At 31.1% G+C, this 13,799-nt stretch overlaps 1 protein-coding gene across 1 annotated transcript; it reads left to right on the forward strand.

The window, feature by feature from the left end:
- Positions 1–2,950: 2,950 nt before the first annotated feature.
- Positions 2,951–4,391, forward strand: LOC137834451 (probable 2' cyclic ADP-D-ribose synthase BdTIR). Its single transcript, XM_068642501.1, has 2 exons — positions 2,951–3,562; positions 4,017–4,391. The coding sequence occupies exons 1-2, from the start codon at positions 3,069–3,071 to the stop codon at positions 4,129–4,131; spliced, it is 609 nt and encodes a 202-aa protein (XP_068498602.1). The 5' UTR covers positions 2,951–3,068; the 3' UTR covers positions 4,132–4,391.
- Positions 4,392–13,799: the final 9,408 nt, after the last annotated feature.

Raw genomic sequence — 13,799 nt, forward strand, 5'->3', positions numbered from 1 at the left:
ATAATTATATAAATAAGCACAAATTTCAAAAATCAGGTATTTCATCATCTAATACTTAATACACTAGATGTCGAAAAAAAATGAAATCGTTCTCTTAATTTCTACTCCGTTCAAAAACATAGTTTACTTTTAATTGACTTAAAATTTGATAATTTATATAATTTCATTTTATTTTTAATCAATATGAAATTCATCAAATATTCTATACAAAAGAAAAGAAATAAATTTTACAGCTGATACTTATATTCAATAGAAAGTAGAATTTCAACAACAAGAAAAGAAATAGCAATAATAAAGAAAATATTATATAAAAAGCCAGACTAAACTACTTGTTTACATATTTTGAATAAACTAAGCTTGTTGAACAATGATCTCTGTTAAATTATTTTATTTATTAATGACTCATCAATCAAGTTAAAATTAAAAGAAATCAAGATTTCTCTTTCTAGTTGAGAAAGTTTTAAATTTGAGTTTTGTAAAAGGAAAATCATATTTTAGTAAAGAGATTCAATAATAAGATGATAATAGGAAATTAGTTATAATAACTACTAAAAAAATCATTAATTATAAATAAATTTTAGATATAAAAAATAATTAGTTACTATATTAATTAAATTAAATATTATTTTATAAACTAACAAATTATTAGTATTTAAATATTAAATTTTACCATTAATAAAAATATTTAAGTTTGTATCTAATTAGTTACTTAGATTTTAGCTATAATTAAAAATTTTAAGTTTGTATCTAATTAGTTACTTAGATTTTAGTTATCAATTATTTAAATTCTAAAATTGATAACTAAAATCTTGATAGCTAATTAGATATAAATTAAAAATATTATATATCAATAATATAAACTAATTTATATACTAATAATTCTGTTAACCTCTAGTATCTAGTTTAATCAATATAACAAATAATTATTTTTTATCTTTAAAATTAGTTTCTATTTAATAATTTTCTTGTAATGCATTAATAAAACTAATAAATACTTTATACCAATAACACATAATTAACGTAATTAAAAAAAAAACTTTTCTGGCTATGAATTAACATCAATGTTTCATGTGATTTTGTTTAATATGTACTTCATGACACATTACATTGACCATGTATATTTGAATGGTCTTTCTCCCAGAATTATACCATAATTCCCTTTAAATTTTGTATTATGCATCCAGGAAACATGAATTAGTAAACTAACCTTAATTTAGACCATTCAAATAGTTAGTTAGTATATTGGACACAATTTTACTATCTCAACTTCGCCATTAGTTATAGAAATTAAAATGCACCTTAGTTTCTCTACTGTCACAATTAAAGATGTTGGTCTGACACATGAGAGATAATCGTTTGAGCATAAAAGAACTTATATTTATATTTTTTTTAAGTTTGGACTATAATTTGATTTAAGTTCCTGAGTTATTGAGATTTTTTTTTTAGCAAAGAATAACTGAGTAATTGATTGTGCTAAACGACAGAATTGAGAAGGAAAAATTATTGGAAAACAAACTTAACAAAGAATAGGGATAGAAAACTTTTAGAAAGAAGTTAATATTAATTTTATCTTTTCTCATTCTATTGATTCTTTATTTTTCATTTCATTTAGTTAGATCTATAACAAATATACTACATGTATAAAAAATAAAGATTAGGTACATATTAAAAAAATAACTAAGAACTAATATAGACAAAATTAATATTAATTTTTTAAAAGTTTTTATCCATATCTTTTGTTAATACTATACATGCAGTCTAATTTCGGATGTATATAATTCAGAAAATTATGTAGAAATGGAAGGAAGCAAATTAATGAAGTAGGTTTTCAAAATTAACTCAGTCAAGTCTTTGAAAGGAATATTCACAGTATCGAAGTGGAAAATGCTTTATGTCTGACTATAATTCTCATGAATTTGGAAAGCAAAGTGAACTTATGAAACACACATAAAAAATAGTGACCGTTCTCTGATTAATTGAAACAGTATATTGGTTTGTTTCTGGGTTTATTTTGATATAGAAATTTTTGAATCAATGTGTAGTTGTGATGAGTCAAGGCTTGACATTGTCTATTCAAACAGTCAAAGGAAGAAGCGCCCTGGAGTTTTCTTCATGTCAATTATTCTATGTGAGACAGCCTGAGCCATCAACACAAACATATGCTTGACTAATCAAGAAACCCTTTATTCAAGATGTTCCACAGATGCACACTTCAAAATCAAGAAACCGAATAAATTCAAAACAATTCCTGGAGCAGCCAAGACGAAATTACTTTGAACATGTGCAGAAAATTAGTGGACATGGCACACAGTGCTTCACATGCCTTTTTCATTTCTTTCATGCACTTCCACATCAACATATTCCAACCCATAATAAGGAGAAAGAAACTACTTGTTCTATCGTTCAAAACATTTATTCGTCTCTCATCATAATGTTCAATGTTCACATATGAGTGAGCCACAAACATAAAGACCATAACGTGTTTGAAGGAGTCCATTTTACTGCAACTACCATCTGTCAAAATCTACAAACCGTTACGAAACTTTTCAATCTCAACAATTTTTTAGTTTTGACCACCTTTTAGATACAAAATCTTAACATGTTTAATTTCATCTCAGTAACATGGATGCAAAGATAAAACAGTTTGGTAGAGTAGATAATTTTTTTACAAACTAAAACTTTTATTTTAACTGGAAAAACTTAGCTTTTTTTTCTGTGGAAAATATTGTAATAAACAAGAACTAGAGGTAATTTTTATCCAAGAACTTTTACCATGATTTTGAAGATGAAATGACCCCAAGGCCAAGGTATAACTAGAATGAAAATATCCCTCCAACCCCACGCAAAGAACTTTAAACGAAAGACCAAAAGTCGATGAAAGAGAAATGTATATTATTAAAAAATTCGCTACAGACCCCTATAAAAGAGAACCCCCGTCACTTCATTACATACCAATATCATTATCACAAGCCACACATAGAAAAGCCAACAAAAGAAACAAAAAGAGCTGAATCATCATCAAGCTACACTTTCATTCACTTACACAGATCCATTCCTATTTCTTAACCATGCAACGTAACGTGGCAATGAGCTTCTTCCAACGCAGGTTTTTGAGCCAACCAAAGCTAGAACAAGTGATGGCGAGGCGAGTGGTGGAGCCGTGTGACGTGTTCCTGAACCACCGGAGCATGGACACGAAGAAGACGGTGGCAACGTTGATGTATGACCATCTGAAGAGGCACGGGTTCAACCCTTTCTTGGACAACAAGACCATGAAGCCAGGGGACAAACTGTTTGATAAAATCAATAGGGCTGTTATGGAGTGCAAGATCGGAGTGGCGGTTCTGTCTCCACGCTACACCGAGTCCTACTTTTGCCTCCACGAGCTTGCACTTCTTTTCGGGTGCAACAAGAAGGTCATTCCCATCTTCTGCGACGTTAAGCCTTCGCAGTTGCGCCTTGTCAACAACCCTAAGTGGTCGCAGGATGAACTCCGCCGCTTCAGGTGGGCTCTTGAGGAGGTTAAGTACACCGTCGGACTCACCTTCAACTCCTCTAAAGGGTAAATTCTTTTCTACAACTTTTTTAATCATATCTTCACACCCTGGACCATACAACTCCACAAACAAATATTTTTTTAATAATTTTAAAATAATATTGTGTCAGGTCACATTTTGGATATTAGTATCTTTCACTCTGCACTTGTCCACTTCTCAAAAATAATATTTTCTTTGATAAAAAACACAAAATATAACAATATAAAAAGACTTTAAGTGAGTCATGTGGTGCATACTCGTTTAACCATATATCTATTTGTCTTTGCACCATTATAAATATGTAGGCTCACATTGCTTTGTAGTGGAATGAGTGTATGTATTAACAAATAAATAATTACGTATATAATTAAGGACATGCTAAATTTCTGGATTCAGATGCATTTTGAAAGGTTTTATATGTTTGGTTCTAAGTTATAAAACAACTTGGTAATTAACTTGTTTATGGCTAAATGCATGCAGGAACTTGTCAGAAATTGTGAATAGTGCTTCTGACATCATCATTGGGAGCATGGTAGAGCTCAAGAATGAAGAGCGTATGCAGCGTAAAAGAAAAAACTTGCCAATTCCTCTTTAGAGCTGAAGAGTTCAAAATGTTGAACACTTCTATTGCTCTGTTAATGAGGTCATTAATACCTAATTGTTTCTTCATTTATTTAATTCTTATTTCAATAAGACCACAAGAAATAACACCAAATTCTTTTATTTTGTATATCATGTATTTGATTTTTTCTTTTTTGATATATATGATATATCTCATGTATATCATGTATTTGATATAACCAAAGCTATGTAAAGTGCTTCATTCTGGAATAAAAATACTTCCACTGTTCTATTCTTTTTCTCTCGGGTTAATGTAACCGCCCTAGTATGCATGTCATAAAATCAATAATAAATAAATCAGCAATATGGTATATAACCATATATGGACAATTTAATTGTCACACAATTCTACTTTTTATACAATCACATTATTATCCTTAATATTATTATTTTAATATTTTTTTTATATCATTTAATTATAAATTTATTTTTTATTATATATTGAGGTTTATTTATCTTTAAAACTTAAAAAAAAATATTTTGCTTATATTTAGTTAGTGCTTGGATCTGGGTGGTACGGTTGTCGACGACGGATATTGAATGTCAACCCCGTTTGGTTCCATGATTGCATGCGGGTGAGGGAGGAGATGGTGAGAACGTGAAGGGTGTTTTGGTTCATGTGAGGAATGAAGAGAAAGGAGAGAGTATTGAAGAAAAAACCACTTCACACATGAGAACTTCCCAATGTACCCTTCATTTTCTTCATTCATTCTTGACGACCGTGCCTCAATGCAACGACGAAGAACTGCCCACTGCCATGCACTTTTGCACTGTTTGGGCATGGTATGAGATTCCTGACTTTGGGTCAGGAATCGTTTGACCACAAAGTGCATTTCAATGACATGAATGCAGCGGGTGAAGTAGATGGGTGCCTATTAATTGTTGTTTCAGTTGTATATGAAAGTTATGCTTTGAAACTTCAGAATTCAGTGAAAGAAACTCAAAGTATGTTCAGGTATTTTTTTTTTATATGTAAGGATCTAGAAATTTACCTTAGAGTAGAAGTGGTATATTTTAAATGACACCTGAATATTTTATTATTAAAATGAAAAGAGCATATAAATAGAAAATTCAGTTATTCAGGTTTCATTTTAAAAAGAACCACCATCTCTCTAGAAATTTTCTTTTCCCTTTTCCTCTCCCTTCTCTCTAAGATTCTAACCTCCTCGCTTATCAGTTTGACGATCGGAGTACGCCATTAGACTCCTGGCAGCGAAGACTACAAGACTGCTCGATCAGAATCTTTGATAGAGTAAGTTCATTTATGTTCCTTTTTCCTTTCCTCCCCCTTCTTTTTAAGATTTTGACCTCCTTTTGCTTATCAATTTGACTATCGGAGTCTGACATTAGACTATTGGTAGCGAGATCTATAAGATTATCCGATCAAAATCTTAAATAGAGTAAGTTCATTTTTTTTGCTCTTCAATGAGTCAATTTTGAACTTGTTAGGTTGTCTCTATCTATGCTCTGCATGTAAATCTTTTAGCTTCAGGGTGAATCTCTGTTACCTTAGGGTCTTAGTGATATAGTTAGATTTTTTATAAGGACTTTGTGGTGCAGGTTAATTATCTTTAAAGCTTCTGGTAGATTTGGAGCTCTTATTGAGCATTTGCTCAAGTAAAGGTAAGGGAAGCTAGTTTTAAATTGCCAATAGAACCCTAGGCTAGAAGATTTGGATGTGGGGATGACGTGGTCACCAGTTTCAAATGTTCTTGCAGGATCTCTTGTTTTTGTGTAGATTGGAAATTGTTTGAGATTGAAAATGTGAAATTTAGATATAGTAGATGGTGTAGAATGTATATAAGTTTGGAATTGAATGAATTACTGAATGTATTTGAAAAAGGTTTGTGATGATTCATGTGGATGAGGGAGGAGATGGTGAGAAAGTGGAGGGTGTTGTGGTTCATGTGAAAAATGAAGAGAAAGTAAAGAGTATTGAAGGGAAAACCACGTCACACTTGAGAACTTACCAATGTACCCTTTGTTTTCTTCATTCATTCTTAACGATCGTGCCTTCATGCAACGACAAAGAACTGTCCACTGCCATGCACTTTTGCACTGTTTGGGCATGGCATGAGATTCCTGACTTTGGGTCAGGAATTGTTTGACCACAAAGTGCATTTCAATGACATGAATGCAACGGGTGAGTAGATGGATGCCTATTAATTGTTGTTTCAGTTGTATATAAAAGCAGTGCTTTGAAACTTCATAATTCAATGAAAGAAACTCAAAGTATGTTTACAAACTTGTGAATTGGTAAACTAGCCTTGGAGAGGTTCGTGAGGCATCATAGTAGAAGGGGGGTGAGTTTCGCAGTGGTTGTTTGATCTGAGATTAGCATTGACTTGGTTTTGTATTGTAGATAATCGATTATGATTGAAAAGGAACTAAGTGCATAATTGATTATGGTTTAAAAAATAGTGGATAATCGATTATGCTTGTCGCATAATCAATTATCTGTTATGTTTTCGTCGAGCATAATCGATTATGTTATTTGTGTAAAAGTGAGGGTAATCCAGGACAAGAATTATTTGGGATGCCATATGAGGGTCGTATGACAAAGTTGTTTGCATTAATGACTAGGCGTTGATTTCATATATTTGTGTCTGTGTTACCTTCATGTCTTTCAATTACATGTTGTCGTTTTATTTCATTTGACTTTTTGTGTAATTTGTCCGTCTATGTTTGTTATTGGATAATTATTATCACAAGTTTTAGTATTGTACTTGAGGACTTCTAGAATATAATATTTTGTTTATGAAGTTGTATTATTGTGTTTGATAACTTCTACTATTCAGTTTATGATATTGTCATAACTTTCCTTTACTTAAAATTGGATTTCATATTTCATGTCATTAACATTTCATTTTTTTTATATATTGCAGTAATTGCATTATACATGGCATCATCATCCCAGAAACGCCACAAAACCCGTAAGGGTAAAACGCCAACAGAAGATCATGTCGTTCCTTCTCCCCAACAACGGAGATTGAAGAAGTACTTGATTATTCAAGATACTTTACTAAAAAACGGCAAATGATGATGTTTGAAAATATGTTTCATGGAAGACCAGACATATCTCAAAAAGCTATGCATTCTCCATTTTTTGTTGCTCTAGGGTTTGAATTCCAAACCTTCTGAATTTCCAACGTTTACAACCTTTCCTTGGAATGAAACCTTCAGTTTATGAGGACTTGGTTTGAGTGTTTTATACAAATCTGAAGATCACACCTCTTGGACCTTGCCATTGATATTTGTGGAAAGTGAATACACATTAATCAATTGGATTGGATGAACATTGTCGATCATAGGTATGACGGTGTTAAGTTAACCCCTAAGACGATCCCTGAGGAATGTAATTATGATCGAGCTTTAGCATTATCGTCCATGATTCGTGAAGATGTTCAAGGTCAGAATGTCAGAAATGTTGGTACTCTGAAAATGAATGACCGACTATTACATTACACATGGGTGCATATCGTGTGCCCTCGTGGGAGCAACTTCGCACAACTATTAAATGATGATATTTTCATGATGTGGTGCATCATAAATAATATACTGATTAATTGGTCACATTACATCATGCAACACATGATGAAATGTCGAGATAACAACATGCTTCTGCCATATGGAATTTTTTTAACACGCATCTTGCAGGTGTATGACTTCGACTTGTCAAATGATCAAGCAATAATGCTAGGGTGGAATCATTATTTTGGGAAAAAGAGTATGAAGAAATTAAATATATTCCAGCTCAATGGTGTATGGCAACTTGGTAGGCCTCAGCAGGATGACGAAGAAGATGATGAAGAGGATCAATTTCCACAACAACATGTTGAAGGTGATCAACCTGAGCCGACAATCCCCAATCAAACCGAATTGTTAACTCAAATTTTGTCTGGGATACAAAACATGAATACCCGCATTGACAGGGTTGATCAAAGGATGGACCGAATTAAGGATACTCTGAATGACATTCGACGTCATCAAGGTAATTGTGTTATCATTATGTTATTGTCATTGTTATTTTTACTTCTAATTTTCATGTTGAACATTAATGAATTGTTATTGTTATTGTTATTTTTTACGTTGAACATTGACAAATTGTTATTTAATAATAAGGTTTTATGGTACTTTTCATGCTACTTATTTACATAATGATATTGTTTTGAATGCAACTTTTTTAACATTTTAATTCTATTATGCATAAATCATATTTGGGTTCCATTACCAAATACGGAACTTCGACAGCATTGGTTAAGTGGCCTTCAATGTCTGCGTATCAGAACACATCGTCCTCTAGTTGTACTGGTTGTAGTGTGTAAGAACGTGATACCTTTACCCATGCTACTGGGAGCACAAGTGCCTTCGTTGTTCCTATTTGTGATTGTGGACAGTTTGTTGTTTTGAGAATAGCAACAGAAAAAAAAATGTTGGAATTTTTTTTTGGGGTTGTCCCAACTATAAGGTAAAATTTATTCAATTAGGTTTGATACAAACTTAAGAAGTCTATTTTAAACTTATTCATTGTTCAATTTTATTCTTTTCTTGAAAATAGATTAGAAGTGGCATGGTTCTAGGCTGTAATTTTTTCAAATGGTGCATTGAAGACATTGCAGTTAAACAAGATGCAATTATTATCATACAACAGAATAAGATATGTCTTCTAGAAAACTGTTTGAAGGTCTCCACAAGAAGAGTGAAAATGTTATTACTAGGGATGTGTTTTCTTTTTCTAATTAATATTATTATGTTCTTCATTTTTTCATAATTTCAAAATTACAAACAAATTAACATGTCTTTATCTCTTTCCGGATCAAATTTAATGACTTTATATTATATATTTTGACAACTACTTAATATTCATTCTCTATTCTAAATAACCATTTACTTTTTAAAATATATTCATTTTGGTAATGATAATAATGGAAATCCTTATTAATTATAATTTTATATATATATATATATATATATAACATACATAATTTAAAAAAACATAAATAATATTAAAATTATCTAAATAAATTAACTTAACTAACTAAATTAATTTAAATTAATAAAATGGAAAATAATAAAATTATATTTAAATATAAAAAAATATTTATTTATTTCTTTTAATTTTAAATTATTTTTTCTTTTATTTATAATTAAAATTTTAATTTCTTTTATTTATAATTAAAATTTTAATTTCTTTTATTTATAATTAAAATTTTAATTTCTTTTATTTATAATTAAAATTTTAATTTCTTTTAATTAAATATAATGTGAACAAAATTAATTATCATTTATTTCTTCTTTTTTTATATACAAGTGTAAATTTGTAATATCACAATTTACAAAATTCAAAATAATTCAAAATAATTCAAAATATCCTTACAACCATCACATCACTCACATATTTCAATAAATTTTCCTCACATATCCACTCTAACATACCCCAATCCAAACACCCTCAACTTTCTTCACACTTTTTTCACAAATTTTCACACTTCCACTCCCCTGCACCCTTAACTTTCCACTCCCCTCTAATCCACACAAAGCATTAAAGTCGGAAACTGCAAAAGGTAGGTGTTGACATGATGGTACATATTGGTACGAATCATAATTCACCAAGATAGTTTTACGCATAACAGGTATTTTAAACATATTGCATAGATAAATATTTATCTCATAAAAATTTATAATCAATAACTTATGCTACAATGCATGTTATTTTATTATTGATAGCTTTTTAAAAGAGTTGAATTCAAACTAAAGTTGATTTATTTAAATACTAAATATAATATAAAATATAAATGTCAGAGTCATTAAATTAAAAAAAAATATATACAAGCAATTTTTCTAACTCTCTTTTATTTATCTCTTCTGGAGTATCACCTACTACTAATCAAGTATGATCATTATAACATTTAAATTTGGTTTAACATACTAGTTAGAAGATTCTTTAACATCTTTTAATCATAGTTTCAAATTGTGAAAAATTTGCTCAACGAAATCATATAAAAGAAAGTTTTGAAAGCTTTTTTTCTTTCTTCATAATTCCAATTAGTGTAGGTTAAATTCACTTAGCGCATACCAGATCTACTCAATACAGGTCAGATCCACTCAACAAATGCCAGATCCGCTCAATGTAGGCTAGTTTAGCTCAACCATTTTTAGCTTGACTTGATCAATTTTTAGTATTACACCAAAATTACCTTTGGAGTAAATCCACTCAGCTCACAAAAGTTGCATTCAACGAATTTCCTGATGAATACCTTTTTTATTCATTCTTGATCTCGGTAGTGATTCGGCTCAATGTATAAGGTTTGCGCCTAACATATTTAAGGAGGTGGTAATGTAATTTTTAGCAATATTGATGGCAGAGCCCCCAGTCACACAACCACATAATAAGGAGGATGAAACCCTAAAGGTTGTTTATGAATTTATTTGCAAAAATGGGTCTAATTGGACTTTTGTTTATTTTTTGTAGACCCAATCAAGAGGACAACTCTAGAATGAAGTAATGTACAAACATATCCAAGAAGACCTCTAACTCATCAAAACATAAACTAGAGCTTTGGTCAGAAAAACACATGAAGACTGAGTTTTGGCTGACTAGTTTGTTGAACATAGCCTTTGATGTCTCTAAATCCTAGAAGTTTGCTTGAAGACTTTACTACTACTTGTGTGTGTGGGTTTTGTGTAGTTTGAAATTTGTAAATCCACTCATAGATTTGATCTAATGTTACTTGATTCAAGTTCTTTTGAAAAAAAATGTGTTTTTTTAAAGAAAGTGGAAAATCAACCTGTTGAATTGTCGTTTCAACCGGTTGTTTTCACTTAGTGTTTTTTAAAAGAATTTGAAAAGACTTGAAATTGGTTGACTTTGCTGTCAAGCCAATTCAACCGATTGTTTAGTGTTTTCAATCAGTTGATTTTTTAAAATTATTAACAGAATTCAGTTGGACTGATTTAATCTATTATGTTTGCTTTAAAACTGATTTGGCTTATGCATTAAATGTTTTTAACAACTGATTGGAGTATATATAATATGTTTTACGCTCCTGGTTGTTATTGATTCATTGAATACTTTCAAATCAAGTTTTTCCAAGATTGCTTCAAACATTGGATTCTTTATAAGAGTGGAATATGATTGCATTGTACTTCTTCTATTCAATCTGTGATTGTATCAAGGGTTATCATTCTTTTTCTCTCTTAATCATTGTATTTCTGTAAGAACTGTTGGTGTGCAGATTCAGAGGGTGTTCTGAATTTTGTGGTGTGACAACCAAAGGTGGTGTGTGTTCTTGAAGGGTTCAAGATCACCACTTTGGTGTGTGTGTGTTGTAATCAAGGTGATTGATTGTTTAGTGGAATACTCAGAGGTTTTCTAGGGACTAGATGTAGCTATTGGCTAAGAGTGAACCAGTATAAATTTCCTATGTGAATCTTTTTATCCCCTATCTTTTTAAATCTGTTTTTTTGTTGAAGTATATAACTGCTGCTATAAACAACCAATTGTTTTGCAAAAACAACCGATTGATTTTCTGTTGTTAAGTGAAAAAAAAAAAATCTGCTGAACAGATTTCTTATTGATTGATTCTCATTAGCTTTCACTATACCTTCAATATTTGCGAAAATCGTTCATAAACAATTCACCCCCTCTCTTGTTTAAGGCCTTTAATTATAACAATTGGCATCAAGAGTTAGGTTCTTGAAAGTCATTCAAGTTTTGATCTTAAAACTTTTTTTTTATGGTTGATAAACTACCCTTTGGGAAGGGTGTATCTATTAAAAAACCACCTCAGTTTTGTGGTTTGAATTAGCAATTTTGGAAGGTAAGGATGAAGATCTTTGTAGAATCAATTGATAAAGGAATTTGGGATGCAATTTAAAAATGGTCCTTTTGTTCCTATGCTTGAAAATGATAAAGTGATTTCTGAAAAGCCTTGGTCCCAATGGACTAAACATGAAAGCAAAAAGGATCAATATGATTTTATTGCAAAGAATATTATTACATTTGTCTTAAATTTTGATGAGTTTTCCAAGGTATCACAATGTGCCTTCGCAAAGTAAATGTTGGATACTCTTGAAGTTACCCATGAAGGAACAAATGATATAAAGAGAGCAAGGAAACATGCTCTTATTCAAGAATATGAGATGTTTAGAATGCAGAAAGGGGAGACAATTACAGAAGTACAAAAGAGGTTTACTCATATTGTCAACCACCTTATGAGTTTTGGACAAATGCTTGAGAAAGAGGAACTCAACCTCAAGATACTCAAGTTCCTAGACTAATTTTGGCAGCCTAAGGTCACAGTCATCTCTGAATCTAAAGATTTAACATCCTTGACAACAACTTCACTGTTTGGGAAGCTTAGAGAACATTCATTGGAGATGAATAGGCTAAATGTTCAAGAAAATAAAGAAACTGTCAAGACTCAAGTGATGACATTGATAAAGAAACTCTTAGGTTGCTGACGAAGAAATTCAGCAAATTCCTGAAGAAAAACAACAATAAGAATCAATCCTCCTACAAGTACAATAGAAAGAAACTCAATTATTTTAATTTTAACAAATATACATGCTTTGGATGTGGTGAACATGGACATATTAAAGTTGATTGCCCCAACGAGAATAAAGAAAGAGGAGCAAGCAAGAAAGGTGAAAAGAAAGGCAAAGCCAAGAGAGCCTACATTTCTTGGCAAGATAATGAAGTTTCTTCCTCTACCTCATCTTCGAGAGATGAAGAAGAAAATCTTTGCTTAATGGAAAAGGGAGAATCTGACATAAGCAGTGTAAGTTCCAACACTTCAATCAATTTTGAAAACTACAGCCAACTTCTTAATGCTTTTAAAGAAACTCATGAAGAAGCTAATAGGCTGGCTCTTCCAAATAACTGGTTGAAAGACTTGAATAATTGGCTGGAAAATAGAATCAAAGCATTGGAAGTAGAGCTGGATAACTTGAGAAATGATTTTGAAAACCTGGAACTGATTTACAAAAACTCTTCTTGCAAATGTGACTCAAGTTTTTGTGAAAATTGTGAATCTCTTGAAAAGAAGATTCACTATCTTGTGAAAATTGTGGATAAGCTTTCAAAAGGAAAATCTAATTTTGAATTTCTTCTTTCTTCTAAAAAATGTGTCTTTGGTAAAACTGGTTTGGGCTTTAATCCACAAAGCAAGAAAAGTGGTGGTTTGAAGCCTTTTTCAACCTTCTTTGAAAAACAATTGATTGAAAAGTCAAAACAATTGGTTGTTTCTGTTGATCAAGAGTGATCAAGTGCTTTAAAGAATCCATATCCTATGTGTTTGATGAAAGCCTGGTGTTGCTGTTGTGTTTTGGGAGGGATCTGGGTAGAATAGAATGTGATCCACTCCTTTGTTGAATCTAAAACTGATGTGATTTAAAACCTTTTAGAAAATAAAGTGTTTTTCCAACTAAGTGAAAAACAACCTATTGTTTTACTCTTAGGAGTTTTTGAAAAAGGTTGAAAACTGTTTTAGTTTCGTTGACTTAACTGCCAAACCAAACAATCGGTTGTTTCGTGGTTTCAACCGATTGTTTCTTTGAAAATCCTAACAGAATTCTGTTTTTGGTTGTTGAATGTGCTTTAAATAATTTCCAACTGAATACGCTCCTTCATTAATTGCTTTG

Source organism: Phaseolus vulgaris, chromosome 5 (assembly GCF_000499845.2).
Source record: "Phaseolus vulgaris cultivar G19833 chromosome 5, P. vulgaris v2.0, whole genome shotgun sequence".
Classification (NCBI taxonomy): Eukaryota; Viridiplantae; Streptophyta; class Magnoliopsida; order Fabales; family Fabaceae; genus Phaseolus; species Phaseolus vulgaris.

What these genes read in the sequence shown, in the direction of transcription:
- LOC137834451 (XM_068642501.1), top strand. Translation starts at nt 3,069, where the DNA reads ATGCAACGTAACGTGGCAATGAGCTTCTTCCAACGCAGGTTTTTGAGC. An exon ending in ACCTTCAACTCCTCTAAAGG is followed by an intron (nt 3,563 to 4,016) that starts GTAAATTCTTTT and finishes AAATGCATGCAG; the next exon opens with GAACTTGTCAGAAATTGTGA.